Here is an 18,884-nt window from a genome sequence, read left to right on the forward strand (position 1 = left end):
CCTCTGCCGGGGCCGGTCAAGGTTCACCCCACAAGGGCAATGGCCACCTCCGCGGCGTTTATGAAGGGGGTGCCATTGCGGGACATTTGCAAGGCGGCCACCTGGTCTTCTCCGCATACGTTCATTAGGCATTATGCGCTGGACCTCCGGTGGAAGCATAGTTCGTCTGTGGGCCGTGCAGTTTTGCAGTCGTTGACCTGTTGACGGACCGTGCAACCCTCCTCCAGGTAGGCTGCTAGCTTGCTAATCTCCCATAAGTGTGATGCACAGAGACCATGAAGAAGATAAACAGGTTTCCTACCTGTAACTGATGATCTTCGAGTGGTCATCTGTGCAGTCACACTACCCGCCCACCTTCCCCACTGCTGCGGGTCTGTCTACAGGGCTCCTGCAGCGGTCAGAAGGAACTGGCGGGATGTCCGCTCCTGTCCTGGTGGGCATGCGCAGGGAGGGGAGTGCCTGCGCATGCGCACCGGGACGGGGGCGCGGAAATCCGCGGCTTTGAAGTTACCGATCGTGATCGGCGCCGGCGCCTTCTCCCATAAGTGTGACTGCACAGATGACCACTCGAAGATCATCAGTTACAGGTAGGAAACCTATTTTTCTTAAAATGGCCATTGAAGACTATGATGGGTCGCTGTGTTAGTCTGTCGGAAGCAGTAGAAAAAAGCAAAATGTTATTAGTCTTTAAGGTACTACTTGCCTCTTGCTCTATTCTACTAATTAAAGACAGTAGAGCATAGGAACAGATGCTAGAAGAGAATAAGGCATAAGAAGAGTATTGCTGTCTCAGATCAAGGGACCATCTAGTCCATATTGTTGCCAACAGCCTGGAGAAAAAGTTATCTGTCCCTTTAACAGTTTTAAAGAGATGTTATTTACCAGGTGATGTTGTGTGTGTGTTAAATGCAATCAAGTCCCTTCTGACTTATGATCTCACTATGAATTAATGTCCTCCAAAATGTCCAATCATTAGTAGCCTTGCTCAGATCTTGCAGACTATGAATTTTCTTGATTGAGTCAATCCATTTTATGCTGTGTTTTCCTCTTTTTTCTGTTTTCAACTTTTCCTAGCATTATTGTCTTTTCCAGTAACTCTTGTCCTTTCATAATAGGTGATGTTACCTCATACTATAAAAGCCTTAGCTGTCTCCCACTGTTTGCTATAGAGCAGAATACCTACCTCTGTTTGAGAAGGCTCTTGTGATCACAGATAGCCATTGATTAACCTGTCCTCCTGGTGGGAAAGTGGCGTGATATGGCCCAGTCTTGCCAGGTTCACTGTTGGAAGTTAAACAGGGTCATTATTTGGATGGGAGATCATCAAAGAACGCTCTTCAAAGAAAGGAAATGGTAAACCCCAACTGCTTCCCACTTGCCTTGAAAGTTCTTTGATGCTGTTGCCATAGATCAGTTGAGAGTTGACAGAACTTATGTATATAACCTGTCCTCTGTGAATTCATATTTATTATTTAATTCAATTGTACCCTGTCTTTCTCCCCACTGGGGACCCAAAAAACCCAGACAGGTGCCATCAGGAGGTTCACTGTTACCCCCCTCCACCAAGCACCAAGAATACAGAGCATCACTGCCCCAGATAGAGAGTTCCATCTATACCCTGTGGCTAATGGCCACTGATGGACCTCTGCTCCGTATATTTATCCAAACCATTGTTGAAGCTGTCTATGCTTGTAGCTGCCTCCGCCTCCTGTGGCAGTGAATTCCATGTTTGAATCACTTTTTGAGTGAAGAAGTATTTCCTTTTATCCATTCTAACCCGACTGCTCAGCAATTTCATTAAGTGACCACAAGTTCTTGTATTGTGAGAAAGGGAGAAAAATACTTCTTCCTCTACCTTCTCTTTTCCATGCATAATCTTGTAAACTTCTATCATGTCACCTCTCAGTTGTTGTTTCTCCAAGCTAAAGAGCCCCAAGAGCTTTAAACTTTTTTCATAGGGAAAGTGTTCCAACCCTTTAATCATTATAGTTGTCCTTTACTGCACTTTTCCAGTGCTATAATATCTTTTTTGAGGTGTAGTGACCAGAATTGTACACAGTACTCCAGATGAGGCTGCACCATTAATTTTACATTGTGATACTGGCTGATTTGTTTTCAGTTCTCTTCCTAATATCCCCAGCATAGCGTTGGCCTTTTTTATTGCAGTCACACGGTGTCTCAACATTTTCAGTGAGTTATCTACCATGACTCCAAGATCTCTCTCTCGGACAGTCTGTCAGTTTGGACCCCATCAACTTGTATGTATAGTTAGGATTTTTGGCCCCAATGTGTATTACTTTGCACTTGGCCATGTTGAACCTCATTTGCCACATTGATGCCTACTCGCCCATCCTCGACAGATTCCTTTGGAGTACCTTACAGTCTCCCCTGGTTCTCACAACCCTGAACAATTTAGCATCATCCGCAAATTTAGCCACTTCACTACATACTCCCAACTCCAAATCATTAATGAGCAAGTCAAAAAGCATCGGACCCAGTACTAAGCCCTATGATATCCCACTGCTTATCACCCTCCACTGTGAAAATTGCACATTTATACTCACTCTCTGTTTCCTATTAATTATTCAGTTTTTGATTCAGGAGAGGACTTGTCCCTTTACCCCATGACTATTGAGCTTACTTAGGAGCCTTTGATGGGGAATTTTATGAAAAGCTTTCTGGAAATCAAAGTAAACAATATCTATTGTCTACGTAATTGTCTACGTAATTGTTCACCCCCTCAAAGAACTCTCATAAGTTAGTGAGACAAGATCTTCCCTTACAGAACTCATGCTGAGTCTTCTTCAATAGCTTTTGTTCATCAATGTGCTTACTAATTCTCTCTTTAATAACAGTTTCCATCAACTTTCCTGGTATTGACATCAGACTGACCGGCCTGAGTTCCGGTAATTTCCCAGAACTCCCCTGGAACCCTTTTTAAAGTCTGTCTGTGAACACAGAAATATTATACCTGGGAGTGATAGATTTTCTCAGTAACCTCTGATGAGGGATTTTGCAAAATGCTTTTCAGGAAGTCCAATTATATAATGTTTGTTACAGTCCCAGTCCATATATTTGATAATGTCCTCAAGGAACCCCAGAAGATGAGTGAGACTGGTTTTCCACTTGCAGAGCTTTGCTGATTTTTTTCCCAGTAAAGCTTGTTCTTCCCCATATTTCATAATTCTAACTTTCATTGTACTTTCTGTCAGTTAAATATTAGGCTAATGGGCTTGTAATTTCCTAGCTTTTCCCAAGTTTCCTTTGGAAAGATTTGTGTAAATTGGTTATCATCAGGTCCTCCAGTAAAGTGATTGCTGCTTTAGGAGCTCATGTACAGAATGTGTGTTTTATAAACCACTATATTGCCTGAACTCTGGTTTTCTTTCCATGTTGTGCCTCCATTAGAATTTTTGCTACCTCAGACTGCAAATTGTGGCTACTGATAAAGTGTTGTACTTGTGCCCACCAAGTATACTCTGTACTACTGCTGACAGTGTGCATTACATAGTTGTTATTTTTGACAAGAGACATGCTTATTGCTCATGTAGGATTTAGAGGTATTAGCTCTTTAGCATGTGAATGATTCATCATTTAAATGCCCCAGCTTCCATTTAAGAACCCTTCCTATGGATGGATGAATGGATAGATGAACTAATTGTCCCTTTGAAACCTGTGCTTTTGTTTCTTTGGTACAGATTTCACTTAAGTTTAAAGAGCTTTTCCACTACAGCAAGGTTTCCTTCGTGGAATGCTATTGTGGCAGATTAAGGACTAGTGCAAAAGGGAGTATTAAGAGAAAATTCACATTGCTGTTGCAAAGAAAATGTGTTGTCTGTGTAAGCTTTCAATTAAAATTCTTGTGGTGTGTTTGGCAATAAGAACAAAAGAGACACCAGCATGGCACAATATTCAGTGTGTGGTGTTTTGCAAATGAAAAACCAAGGATACAATTCAGCCAAAGTTAACCATTACTCAGCCTGAGTTCAATGGGAGATTTAATTTTATCAACTCTCTCCTGTTGAAGTGACCATCAGTTTCTAAAACTGAGATATAATGCATAATGGTTTCATTCTCTCCTCTCTCACACACAACTTGGACTCACCTAGGGTTGCCAAGTCCAATTCAAGAAATATCTGGGGACTTTGGGGGTGGAGCCAGGAGACTTTGGGGGTGGAGCCAGGAGACATCGGGGGGAAGCCAGGAGCAAGGGTGTGACAAGCATAATTGAACTCCAAGGGAGTTCTGGCCATCACATTTAAAGAGACCGCACACTTTTTTAAATGTCTTCCATCCATAGGAAATAATGAAGGATAGGGGCACCTTCTTTTGGGGCTCATAGAATTGGACCCCATGGTCCAATCATTTTGAAACTTGGAGGATACTTTGGGGAGAGTCACTAGATACTATACTGAAAATTTGGTGCCTCTACCTCAAAAAACAGCGCCCCCAGAGCCCCCGAAACCTCCAGATCAATTTCCCATTATACACTATGAGAATCGATCTCCACATAGAGAATAATGAAGTACTCAGCAGACTCCCCCCCCCCCCATTTCTGACAACACTGAAGGGGGATTAGACTCTCTACTCACGAGTTGCTGCCAACTTCTTCAAAGTAACACAGACACCCCATCCCAAGAGGAAGCCTTTCAATCAGCAACTGAAGCCTCCGAAGGTAGAAACGCACATGGTCCTCTGGGGGCGGAACTCCCCCCCCTCCACCGGCCAGACTCCCCGAGGAGATGCCTGTGGCAGCTGGAGAGGACACAAGGACTATGAGTCCCAGCATGCACCTCGCAAAGGGAGGCCGGACTGGAGCGAATAGCGGGCCGGCGGTGGGCGGGTCTTTGTGACTCGGAGGAAGGGAGAAGCCTAAAGCCTGCGAGGGAGGAAGGCAGGCAAGGAAAGAGACACTGTGCCATTTCCCCATCCCCACCCCCCCGCTTCCACATTTTTGGGGAGCGGGGGATGAGGCTGCTAATCCAGGGGTCCCCCGGCAGGGCGGGGGGGTTGGGAAGCCTAGACTCACCCAAGAAAATGAATTGACAACAGACAATACAAAATACTTCTTTATGCAACATTCTTAATGTGTACAATTCATTACCATAATGATGGCTTTTTAAAAACTGGTGATGTGAAGTTACTAAAGGTAGAACAGTCCTTTGCTAATAGCCTATGATAATTAAATGAAGTCTCTATGTTTAGAGGCAGATACTTAAGAGCAAACAACAGGAGATGGCTCTCACTATCTTTTTACTTATGAGTTTCCAAGGCATCTGACTGCCTGATGGTGAAACAGAATGCAGATGAGACAGATCCCATAAAAGACTAGTTCAGCATGTTAAAACCCAATGAAAAATTAATCTCATATTGACACTGCAAAAAGAGAAACTGATTGTAAATTAGATGTAGTATAATTCACATGGCTACTGCATTTTACATCAATCCTAGTTTCTGAATTGTCTTCAAGGGCAGCCTCAAGGTTATGTTTGCATGGATCAGAGTGGCAAGATTGACCATCTGGAGATAGGGAGAAAGTTTACATACTAAGGGGACAAACTAGACAAGTTGGGCATCCCCAAGTTCCTCCTGGAGATGCACAGCGATTTTAGAGAGTGAGTTCCCACCTGAAAGGTCCTTTCAAATGCACTACAGGGGCCTAGTTCTGGTCAGGACCTCTTCCTGGGGGGGATGAGGGATTTGGTCTCCCCTTCCCCATATTGTTTTTCGATCTAAAACAGCATTGATGGGCATGTGGTACTCAGCATCATTTCAAGTCAGAAAGCCTGTGCAAGAGGAACCAGGATTCCCCATGCCATAATGGTCCTGACCAAAATTTGGCCCCTGTGATGCCGTTTGAAGGAGCTCCCAGGTGAAAACTCACTGTTTGAAATCAGGGGTGTCAAGCCGAATCAGGCCCCCAGAGAGCTCCTGTCAGGCCCATGAGCAACTCACTCTCATCGGCTTCCTTTTCTCTCTCTTGCTTTCTTCTGCATCACAACTTGCTTTACCAGGCTTGCTCAATCGCACAGGAGCTACAGAGCAAAGCTCCTCCCTTGGGGAGGAAGTGGAGGAAGGAGAGCTAGCTTTGCCAGGCTCTCTCAGTTGCACAGCAGAGCTAATGAGCCAAGTCTCTCTTCCTTCTGTTGGCTGAGGCTCAACAAGCCAGTAAAGTGGATTAGGCTGAGTGTATTTATAAAGTTAATATCTCCCCTACCTGGCACTACATTTTATGACACACATGGCCCGACCCGACCCAACAAGGTCACATTTATGTTAGATCCAGTCCTCTTAACAAATGAGTTTGACACCTCTGGTCTGAATGGTGGTGTGGAGATGCCTGTCTCATCTAATTTGATCCTATGTGTAGTTGCTAAAAAGTATGCTTGGACATTGCAGACACCTATCTAGTGAGTTTATAAATGTTAAATGAATGTAAATATCAACATTAAGTAAACAATAACCCTTCCTAGATTTTATTTCTATTGATAATTCAACCAGAGTAGCTAAATCCTCTACCTTGATCTTTGCCTTGTTATTTTACAGTACAGTGAGCAATCTCTCCCATGCCACCCAGTATGTGAGTTGCCCCACGTGTACTTCTGTGCTTGATTTGTTTTCTGATGGCTGAAAATGTCTATGAATTCTGCCACTTGGGTGTGTGGATGGTTTGGACTGGGGAGGAGAGTATTCTGTTATGTTCTGTGTTTTGAGTGTTCTGAATTGTATAGCATCTGTCTACCTGGGTAGCATGGAGTTAGTGTAACATCAGTTGGGTATTAGAATCAGTCTGAGGATCTGGCCCAAGGAGCAGATGGCAAAGCCCATGTAGAGCTAAAAAACAAATCACTGCAACAACACACACACACAAACATCACTTTGCATCAATGCCTGGGGTTTCTTCCTGCCTGTTATCTAACATTTTTTGTACTCCACATGTGTTAAGTGCAGCCGCTCCATTTTAATATCATCCAGTGTGACAGTTCTAGGCCGTTTTCTAAATGACTGACCTGACTCAGATGCAATCACATCCCAGCAGTTCCTCTCATGGATTTTCACTGTTCCCCTCAGCAGGAAAAGATGGGAGCCCGCATGGAGAGAAAGAAGGAGCTCTGGTATAATTTGTGTAAATCATTAATGCTTTTTGTTCTGGTTGAATCGTCAAGCCCTTAGCTGAATGGATTTTGTGAAGGGAAGAGAAAGAAAAGCAAAATTTCAAAATGTGTTCTTTACAAAGACTGGAGTAAAAGCAATTTCACAGCCTGGGAAAAGGAATATATCTGTTGATTAAAGACAGGATAGGAGTGATGAGTCTTGGAGAAGCTCACAAAAGTGAGGAATAGCAAAATATGAAAGTTTGGACCAGCAACAGAACAAATCAAGAACAAAGGCCATTCCCCAGTCTGGGCACTTAAAGAAGCACTCCTCATTTCTCTCCACGCAACATGAGAGGAACTGCCGTTAGATGGATTGGCAACTGGTTGACAGATGGCACCCAAAGAGTGCTTGTGAATGGTTCCTCATCCTCTTGGAGAGGAGTGACAAGTGGAGTGCCTCAAGGATCTGTCCTGGGACCTGTTTTGTTCAACATCCTTATCAATGATTTGGATGAAGGAATAGAGGGAATGCTTGTTAAATTTGCCGATGATACTAAATTGGGAGGGGTTGCAAATACAGTAGAAGACAGAGACAGGATACAGGATGACCTTGACAGGGTTGAAAACTGGGCTAAAACCAATAAAATGAATTTTAACAGGGATAAACGTAAAGTTCTGCATTTAGGTAGGAAAAATCCAATGCATAGTTATAGTATGGGGGAGACTTGTCTTAGCAGTAGTATGTGCAAAAAGGATCTAGGGGTCTTAGTAGATCATACGCTGACCATGAGTCAACAGTGTGATGCAGTGGCTAAAAAGGCAAATTCAATTTTGGGCTGTATCAACAGAAGTATAATGTCCAGATCACGTGAAGTGATGGTATCACTTTGCTGTGCTCTGGTAAGACCTCACCTGGAGTATTGTGTTCAGTTTTGGGCACCACATTTTAAGAAAGATATAGACAAGCTGAAACGGATCCAGAGGAGGGTGACGAAGATGGTGAGGGGTCTGGAGACCAAGTCCTATGAAGCCAGGTTGAAGGAGCTGGGCATGTTTAGCCTGGAGAGTTGACAGCTGAGAGGTGATATGATCACCATCTTCAAGTACTTGAAGGGCTGTTATCGTTGGTGCAGAATTATTTTCTGTGGCCCCAGAAGGTAGGACCAGAACCAGTGGGTTGAAATTAAATCAAAAGAGTTTCCGGCTCAACATTAGGAAGACCTTCTGGACAGAGCGATTCCTCAGTGGAACAGGCTTCCTCAGGAGGTGGTGGGCTCTCTTTCCTTGGAGGTTTTTAAACATGCTAGATGGCCATCTGACAGCAATGCAGATCCTGTGAATTTAGGGGGAGGTATTGTGAGTTTCCTGCATTGTGCAGGAGGTTGGACTAGATGACCCTGGAGGTCCCTTCCAATTCTTTGATTCTATGATTCTACATACCTTTCTTGCCAGTGAAAAATATAACTAATTAAAACTAATTTTAGATCATTAGCTAATAAGGAAGAAAAATGATTGGCTTCTTCCCCACTGGCTGCACCTTAGAGTTGTCAAAGTCGGTTCAAGAATTTCCTGAACATAAAATCTGTAAATAATCTATGGGCACAATGCACTTTCTACGTGTGTACTTGAAGTGGTAAAGCCTAGAGGTTGGGAAGCCTGGAAGTCCTGAGAATGAAGGGAGAAGACTAGAAAGAAAAGGGTCTCTCCTCCCCCACCTCCATTTTTCCTGAGATTAGGCATGTGGTTCTGTAGCAGAGGGAAACAGTGCATGGGTGAACTCTGGGATGAGTGACAGTGGGATGGAAATGTCCTCCACTGAAAGTCTTGCTTCTTTCTAGCCTTCTCCTTCTACAATGATCGAAAATAGATTTTTCACTCCAGGCTTCCTGTCCTCTATTTGTATATTTTCTGGTTGATTCAGTTAAAAGATTTATACCCTGAATGTTCCAGAACCTGCCTGAGGCAGCTACATATGTGTGCTCTAAGCCCTTGTCCTCTATGTGGGGAGGCAAAATTTGGGACATGCCTACCTCTGCAAGTTAATATTAACTATTTTTGAAATTAAATAAATGTAGGTGGCAAGCTCAGGGCTGTCCCTGCCACTAGGCAAGCAAGGTGATTGCCTAGGCCGCTGGCCTTCTGGGGGCACTGAATTGGGCACCCCCCCTGTGACTCGGTGACATTATCAGTGCAGGGGGAGGGTGCCAGAAGTTAACCTTGCCTTGTGTACCAGACAGTCTAGGGCTGGCCCTGGGCAAGCTGGATGATTTCATCAATTAGGAAGAATTTCCTGACAGTTAGAGTGGTTCCTCAGTGGAACAGCCTTTCTCGGGAGGTGTTGGGCTCTTCTTCTTTGGAGGTTTTTAAAGAGAGGGTAGATGGTCATCTGACAGCAATGTTGATTCTGTGAACTTAGGCAGATCATGAGAAAGAAGGCAGGATGGGATGCATCAGTGCTTAGTTCTCATGGCCCTTTCTTACATGCCCAGGGAATGCTGTTCCCCACTCTGGGGTCAGGCAGCAATTTTTCTGCACGCCAGTTTTCCCAGGGATCCTGGAGGGTTTGGGGGTTTTTTTGGCCATCTTCTGTAGAGTAGGAACAGGTGGTGTGTGTGTGTTGGGGAGGGGAGGTTTTGTGAGTTTCCTGTATTGTGCAGAGGGTTGGACTAGATGACCCTGTTAGTCCCTTCCAGCTCTATGATTCTATGTATCATGCTCTATAGTTGTTGTAGTTGAATGCAAACACATTTTTTCTTTGTGCAGCCGCAAGACATGTCAAAATTTAAATTGTACTGATGCAAATCACTTCCCTCTTCTTAATGAAGATGATGTATTTCATTGATGCCTGTATTGTCCACTATGGAGAATATGAACTCCAGATACCTACTGCTAGAAGTCAGCAATATCACATGCTGCAGAACCATGAAAGGGATTAATATGGAATCAGATTCTCCACCTGTCTTAGCATTAACTTTTCATTGCAGCTGTCACGAACATCCCCCTTTTTCCTAAATACAATTTTTTTAAAAAATCACAATGACTCCTGCAGGACATTTGTTCTACCTCCATCATGGCCAAAGCATGACAGGTGCTGTGAGATCAAAGCCTCAGAATCAAACTTTTAATTGGAGATTTTCTGACAAGGTAGAGGAACTGTGGGGAGGACAGAATAGCATTGGGGCAATGGTGGCCTCTTCCCAGAAGCCTATAAAATCAAGCTTTTAAGAGAACTAGAAGGAGATAGATTTATCAACTGCTATTAACCATGATAGTTAAATGAAGCCTTTGAATTTAGAAGCATTGTTCTTTTATGCCCTGATGGTAAACTTCCCAGAGACTGTTGCTAACTGAATGCTGGCTTTGATGGATCTTCTATTTGATCCTAGAGGGCTATTACTTTCTTACTCTGCATCTAGTCCAGGGAGGGGGTAATTGGGAAGGGAACCTTTAACTAATGTGCCCCCTTTCCTAGCCATCTCTCTCTTCCACTTTCCCAGTCTCCAGAATGGAGCGACAAAGCACAAGCACAGCCCTCTTGGTGGGACATGACAAGTGGAGGAGCTCTGTGCAAGGATTTAAACTCAGGTCTCCTGGATCAGAGTCCAACACTCAGTGCACTGCACCACAGTAGCTGGAAAAAGAAAGGAATAGGGGGGAAACAGCCACAATATCTCCTAAGCATCTGGAAAATGTTTATAAGGGATAAAAACCTGCAGTGTAAAGGGAAGTAACTACAGCATAGGGCTATAGTAACCTCATTCCATGCACTTCCATCCTTGTCACATATAAATGCTATCTATAAGATACATAAAATACAGGTGCACACATTAAAGACTTGGTATGTAATCTGTTTGCAGACTGAATTTCATAATCAACTAATAATATAATATGCAGCTTTACTGTCCTAAAGTATATACTTTGCACTAACCATAGGTAAGATCCCACTGAATCTGGTAGCTCTGAACAGTTTGTTTAGAATTTGCTAGTTGAGGTGTGAGATGAATGCAGACGTTATTTGCTTTTCCCTATGAAATACAGAGATGGAAGATTATTGAAGTATGTCAACTCTATTTTATAGAAGATTAATTTGTATTTGTGCAGCAGTTGTTTACTGCATAATGATACTGCACAAATGTTTGCTTTCCCTTTACAATGGTTCCACTACAATCAATGATTCCTTATTTCATGTCTGAATTTGCATTGATTATATCTCAGGGGATGTCTCTAATCTAGGGTAGAAAGAAGCTTCTGGATAATTTGGATTCTAGGTCTCACATCAAAGCACCACACAATATAATCATTCTAATGGTCATATCAGATGAACCACAGCCTCAGTAAAGTGGGGCGTGAAGTGGGGTAAAAAAGTTCCAGAGCAACAGCACAGTTTATAACATTGCTCCATATTCAAACACAAACTGCAGAAGACTTTAGGCCAGTGATTTCTACCCTCAGCAACATCATAAGGGGCAAAGTGGAGGTCTGAAGTGGGAGGGGAAAACTGGCAGAAATCACCAGGCCCTCTGAAAAAAAAATATTGTGCCCTTAAATCCTTCAGTGTTGAACACAGGCTACTGTGTGTGTTCTGTGTGGACATTCTGTGCATGGGCAATTGTCCATCAAAGAATTCTGCATGCTTCAATCTGCATAAATTTTGTCTAATTTTGTTCATTTTATGTTGTCTATTCCACAGTTTTTACTATTTTGTGTAATTTATTCTGGTTGTGCTAATTGCAGAGAATGCTGGCACAGAGCAACCCAGGGCACTGAAGCCTCACATACAATTGTTTGAAGTTTTATTAACTCACACGACTAACTCTAAAATGTCAGGAAGCATTGCCTACATATTTTCAAGCATTTCATCCCATTTCAGTCTGGTTTCAGAAGCTTGAAATGCTAATATAACAGAAACAGAAAGGGAAGAGCTGTGACTCACTGGTAACTACAACATTTGTTTTGCATGTATTTTCAGTCCCTAGCAGCTGAGCTGAAAGGATCAGGTAGCAGGTGATGTGAAAAACCTCTGCCTGAGACCTAGCCTAGAAAATCATTGTTACCAGTGTGCCTTCTAAGCTGAGTTAGTGTGAGCTAACTAGCTCACAGATTTTTAGCCTCCAGCTCACACATTTTTGTATTAGCTCAGGAAGGATGACCCCAGAGCACACTAATTTATGCAGTAGCTCACAACTTTAATGCCAGTTGCTCACTGCTTTAATGCCAGTAGCTCACAAAGTAGAATTTTTGCTCACAAGACTCTGCAGCTTAGAGGGAACATTGATTGTTACCTGTCAGAATACTGACCTTGATACACCAAGGGCCTGACTCAGTATAAGGCAGCTTCAGGTGTTCATCTACATCCGTTCCTACAACGAGAAACGCTTCCTTTGTGCAGTTGCACTTGCCCACAGTCTTTCCTGATTAATTGTGCTTCTCCCTTGGCTCTCTTTCTTCTCTACCTTGTTGCTGAAATTTAAGTCTGTTAGTTCCTGGGGGCAGGGCCCTGCTGCTTTTGTTACAGCAAAATACCATCTGCATCAATGGGGCCAGATAATGACTGCTAGTCGGTGTTCTTCTTGTGCACTTTGCACACTCAGAAGTAGCAGCAGACATCTCCCCTCACCCCTATGCTGCCTTCATATATTTGTTTTCTACTTTTTAACTCTTAGGTGGTAAATCCAAAAAAGAAAATGAAGAAAAAGAAGTATATAAACTCAGGAACAGTGAGTAATGCAACTTTTATTCTTGTTTTATGGAAACATGAAAGAAGGAAGTGTTTCTCCAGTGTGGGCATAGTTGGCCTCTAGTCACCTTGGCCAAATGTTTTGCCATTTGACTCAAACTTTTTAAACTTAGCATCAGGAAGCCAAAAGGCAGGTGCCATTTGTATACATGCTGAGTGGTAAACTGCAGCACTGCAGTCCAAGCTCTGCTCACAACCTGAGTTTGATCCCAGCAGAAGCTGGGTTCAGGTAGCCAGCTCAGGGTTGACTCAGCCTTCCATCCTTCCAGGGTTTGTAAAATGAGTACTCAGCTTGCTGGGGGTAAAGTGTAGATCAAGGCTGGCCAACGGTAGCTCTCCAGATGTTTTTTCCCTACAACTCCCATCAGGCCCAGCCATTGGCCATGCTGGCTGGGGCTGATGGGAGTTGTAGGCAAAAAAAATCTGGCGAGCTACCGTTGGCCGCCCCTGGTGTAGATGACTAGAGAAGGCAATGGCAAATCACCCCATTAAAAAAGTCTGCCAAGAAAATGTCATGATATGACATCACCCCATGGGTTGGTAACGACTCAGTGCTTGCACAGGGGACTACTTTTACCATTAAACAAATTGAACAGTGAATGAGGATGATACATTTCCTACTGCTGGGAGGGGTAACACTGTTAAACTCAATTGCCTTGCACTAGACTAATCACAATTATGTCTGTTGTATAATGGTTTTCTACTACTACAACTCCCTGCCCCTGGAGACACACCTGGCTCCTTGCTTTTGGCTTCCTTAGAGATCTGTAAAAATTATTTTATTCTGGAATTCACTTAATGATAGATGAATGCAATTGATTTTTCTGACATAGTGTTGATCAGTTTGTTTACTGCTACCTGTTACTGACATTTACTGCTTACTGCTGGATTTATTTCTTTTATTAAATTGTAATGATTTTAACATGTTTTTACTGCTGTTTTGTTACAAATTGTTGTGCTGTTCCTAATTTCTTTTATCATTGTGGTCGTCTTTTGTATTGTATTTTCTTTTCAGCTTTTACTTGTCAACCTGTTTGAGTGCTACTTTAATAGAAATACAGTGTAGAAATCTTCTCAATAAATTAGTAAAACTCTGCTATTCATGGTGCACATTTCATGCAATGTTGAATGTTTTGACCTCTGCCTAGTGTGAGAGAAATGCATGTGAAATGTTCCATGAAAATACATACATCTTCTATAAATAGCAACTTCTTTATAAAGGAAGCCACACTCAAATACATCCAAAAATCATTTTTCAAACCAGGAAGATGGAATGTGCCACATTTGTAGTGCATCCATGAATAGTAGTGAGAAAAACCCATAATACACTCCAGAGCTTTGGGACTTTGTTCCTCAGTGGTTTGCACCAAATTTCAAAAGGGGGAATTTTCAAGTGTGGCATTCCTGAATGTAGGAAAAGATTTTGGATTTACTGAGAATTATGAGTATGTTCATTTCAAATTTCCCAGATTGCATGAAATCATCTCCCTTCAGTCTAGCTTCTAAAGGAAAGACAATCACATTTATGTGTGTGTATTATACATACATAAATAAGTTGTTATTCATTTTATTAACTTAATGGGATTGGGCCATGGCTTAGTGGCAGAGCATCTGCTTTGCATGCTGAAAGTGTCAGGTTCAATACCTGGCAGCTCCAATGGAAAAAGCCAGCTAGTGTGAAAGACTTGCCTGAGACCCTGGAGTATCATTGCTTGTCTGGATAGACAGACAGTACTGAGCCTAATAGACCAAGGGCCTGACCTGGTATAAGGCACCTTCATATGTTCATTTGTAAAATGAGCACCTTCATTTCCCCACCCACCCACCCACATTTCACATATATTTAATGGTCCCTCATTATACTAGGGTGTTCTCTCGAGCTTGTCTTAATGTTTATTTATTTTTTTTTATTTATTTACTTTGGATTTATTTGTTGCCCACTCTGCAAGCAGACTCTGGGCAGCTAACAGTCATAGTAAAAACAATTTAAATTACAATCTTAAACGATAAAAAACATGTATAAACTATTTAAAACTAAACATTTGGTGGGGCTATGGAAAGATTTTGTAACACAGATGGATCAGATTATATTGGTATCTCAGTTCTTCTGTTAATCTGTTTGCGGTCCTACAGATGGTATTGCTTAGCAGCATAGCAGTGGCAGCTTCATCCCACATTAGTTGTAGACCTGTCGAAAGGGTTTGGTTTTGCAGGTCTCTCAGAATTGGGAGAGGTCTTACAGGGCTCTTATGGCCTCTGGGAGAGCATTCCATAATGTTGGTACTGCCACTGAGAAGGCCCTGGTCCGTGTAGAGCTTTGTCTGGCCTCCCTTGGTCCGGGGATGGATAGCAAATTTTGGACTCCCGAATGCAGTGCTCTGTGGGGTGTATATGGGGAAATATGGTCCCTTAGATAGACAGGCCTCGGCCATGTAGGGCTTTAATGGTCAATACCAACACTTTGAAATGAATTCGGTACACAATAGGCATCCAGTGCAGCTCTTTTAGCACTGGTTGAATGTGCTCTCGTCGAGGGAACCCCTTAACAACTGCACCGCAGCATTCTGCACTAGCTGCAGTTTCCAAGTCAGAGGTAGCCCCATGTAGAGGGCATTACAGTAGTCTGTTCTCAAGATGACCATAGCATGGATCACCATTGCTAAGTCGCAGTGCTCCATGAAAGGGGCCAACTGCTGTACCCGCTGCAGATGAAAAAGGCAGACTTGGCAGTGGCTGCTACCTGGGCCTCCATAGTCAGAGAGGACTCCAGGAGCACTCCCAGGCTCCTGACCTTTGGGGCCGGTATTAATGGTGCCCTGTCAAAAGCCGGCAAGGGAATCTCCTTTCCAGGGCCACCACTACTCAGATAGAGAACCTCCATCTTCATTGGATTTAACTTCAGTCAACTCAGTCTGAGCCAGGAGAGCCAGTTTGGTGTAGTGGTTAAGTGTGCAGTCTCTTATCTGGGAGAACCGGGTTTGATTCCCCACTCCTCCACTTGCACCTGCTGGCATGGCCTTGGGTCAGCCATAGCTCTGGCAGAGGTTGTCCTTGAAAGGGCAGCTGCTGTGAGAGCCCTCTCCAGCCCCACCTACCTCACAGGGTGTCTGTTGTGGGGGAGGAAGGTAAAGGAGATTGTGAGCCGCTCTGAGACTCTTCAGAGTGGAGGGTGGGATATAAATCCAATATCATCTTTTTCTTCTTCTTCATCATGGCTTGTAGTGCCAGGCCCAAGTTGTCCAAGATGCAGTTGGATCGGCCACCCATCAATAGATAAAGCTGGGTGTCATCCGTATATTGATGACACCCTAGCCCATACCTCCTGACAATCTGGGCAAGGGGGCTCATGTAGATGTTAAACAACATCGGGGATAGAACCGCCCCTTGCAGCACACCACATGTAAGTGGGTGCCTCTGGAATGATTCTTCCCCTATCACCACCCTTTGTCCCTGACCTTGGAGGAAAGAGGCCAGCCATTGCAAGGCAGACCCCTGAATCCCCATGTCGGCAAGGTGGCTAGTCAGTAGTTGGTGGTCAACTGTATCTTATGTTCTTATGTATCAAATGCGTCTGACAGATCTAATAACAGCAGCACCGCTGAGCCGCCTCGATCCAGGTGGCACCAGAGATCATCTATGAGGGCAACCAAAATGGTATTCATCCTGTGATCTGGAACGAGTCCAGTGCAGAAGTGTCATCCAGGAACCCTTGTAACTGAGTCACTACAGCCCGCTTATGACCTTACCCAAAAAGGGTAGGTTTGACACCTGCTGATAGTTCGCCAATTCAGTTGGGTTAGCAGATGGCTTTTTAAAGAGGGGACAAATCACAGCCTCTTTAAGAGGCATGGGAAAGATACCTTCTAAGAGGGATCTGTTGATAATCACTTGTAGTAGTTCACATAGCATCGCCTGGCTAGCTTTTCACTAGCCAAGATGGGCACAGATCCAACCCACAGGTGGTAGGGTGCAGTTAAAAGGAGCTTGTCGACTTCTTCCAGACTGAGTGGAGTGAAGGAATCCAAAAAAGGACCAGAAGACGTCCTCGGTGCCTCAAGTTCACTCACTGTATCAAGTGTGGTGGGGAGGTCATGTTGGAGTGACGAGACCTTATCTGCAAAAAAAAACTTGCAAAAGCCTTGCAGCCAATATCCACTTCCCTAGTATTTGGCTTACCTTGTGACAAGGTTGTTAGTGACCAAATTATACTAAATAATTGGGCCAGGCGTGAGGACACAGACACAATCTGGGTCGCAAAGTGAACCTTCTTTGTGGCCCGGACTGCCATCTCATAGGTCTGTATAAGTGACCTATAGGATGTTCTCGCCATTCGTCATGAGTGCGTTGCCACTGCCTCTCTAGTTGTCTTAGTCACCCTTTCATTGGTCATAACTCTGGGGTGTACCATGGCACCAATTGAGAACGGGGATGAAGAGAATGTCAGGGAGCGATCTCGTCAATAGCTGTGGAAAGTCGGTTATTTCAAGTCTCCGCAAGCTCATCCAACTTGTCACCCGAGGGCCAGGGATCCCGCAAGGCCATCTAAAACTGCATAGGGTCCATCTGACTTCACAGGTGAGCCAAAACCTGCTCGGCGCCTAAACAGGGTAGGAGTGGGATATTCACACGATCCCTCAGGGCATAGTGGTCCGACCATGGCACTTTGTCCACAGTGATCCGGTCTACTATAACTCCCACCACAAACATCAAATCTAGGATGTGCCCTGCCTGATGCATGGAGGTTGTTATATATTGGGAGAGTCCTAGTGCTGCCATGGATGACACTAGGTCCACCACCCAGCTAGAGGTTGCGTCCTTGGCTTGGACATTGAAGTCACCCAAGACTATAAGTTGAGGGTACTCCAAGACACAGCCTGCTACAGCCTCCATCAGGAATGATAAGACACTGGCTGGTGCATTAGGCGGACAGTACACCAGCCGTAATGCCAAACTCTCCCCAACGTCCCACATCAAGCTGACATACTATGCCAGTGATCTCTGGAGACAGGAGCACCCGGAAGGAGTAAACTTCCCATATGAAAAAACTACCCCTCCCCCCTGCCTGCTAGTTCATGCTTGGTGAAGGACTGAGAACCCAGGAGGAGCAACTTGGGAGAGAGCTATTGTCTCCCCCTCTTGCACCCAGGTGTCTGTCATGCAAGCCAGGTCCATATCCTGCCTAAGCAAGAAGTCCTGCAGGACTGAGGTCTTATTTGTACAGGTGAGTACTTCCGCTTGGCCAGTTTGGTGTACTGGTTAAGTGTTTGGACTCTTATTTGGGAGAACCGGGTTTGATTCCACACTCCTCCACTTGCACCTTCTGGAATGGCCTTGGGTTAGCCATAGCTATCACAGAGGTTGTCCTTGAAAGAGCAGCTGCTGTGAGAGCCCTCTTAGCCCCACCCACCTCACAGGGTGTCTGTTGTGGGGGGAGAAGATAAAGGAGATTGTAAGCTGCTCTGAGTCTCTGTTTCAGATAGAAGGGTGGGGTTTAAATCTGCAATTCTTTGTCTTCATTTCTGCCATCTTTGGGATGGAATGCAGACTGGAAGGGGAGCGAGCCCTCCTATGTCTCAGTCTCCTTCCATTTCTGCTTTGTCTGCTCCCACCACTATGCCTTCCCCTCACTGCCTCTGAAGTATTGTGTGGGAGATTTTGTAATATTTCATATTCAGATAATCTTTGCCAGAGTAAAATTGATACTTTATCTCATAAAATACTGGAATGCTCCTTTTAAAAAAACAGTTTTTAGGAATCACTGGATTTTACCTGTTTTATCATGTTTATCATTCAATAATTTTCAAAAGGATGTTAATTCTTTATCTGATGCTAAACCATGATTCAAATATAACCTTATTGGTTGCTAAATTCATATCTACCGGTGGATGCTTCCAGTTCCTGTGGGCTGGGCAGCGGTGTTTTTATTGGGCTCTTCACTGACTTGTGACTGCTACAGAGCACAGCAGATTCAGCAGGTCAGACTGATTTTACAACTAGCTCCACAATTTTTGGTCTCCATTGATAGAACTCTAAAATAACTGGAACATGGA

General features: G+C 43.9%; 1 protein-coding gene across 2 annotated transcripts in view; it reads left to right on the plus strand.

Moving 5' to 3' along the window:
- The window catches only part of CPNE5 (copine 5), a 307,885-nt gene that overhangs the window by 221,435 nt on the left and 67,566 nt on the right, over positions 1-18,884 (plus strand). For both annotated transcript variants that reach the window (XR_009555063.1, XM_060231586.1), the window contains exon 13: positions 12,761-12,814. Coding sequence is in view for 1 of the 2 variants with exons in the window: in XM_060231586.1 (XP_060087569.1) it covers positions 12,761-12,814 (54 nt within the window). In the remaining variant the exon portion in view is untranslated. The remainder of the gene's footprint in view (positions 1-12,760; positions 12,815-18,884) is intronic.

This window comes from Heteronotia binoei, chromosome 2 (assembly GCF_032191835.1).
Source record: "Heteronotia binoei isolate CCM8104 ecotype False Entrance Well chromosome 2, APGP_CSIRO_Hbin_v1, whole genome shotgun sequence".
NCBI classification, from domain to species: domain Eukaryota; kingdom Metazoa; phylum Chordata; class Lepidosauria; order Squamata; family Gekkonidae; genus Heteronotia; species Heteronotia binoei.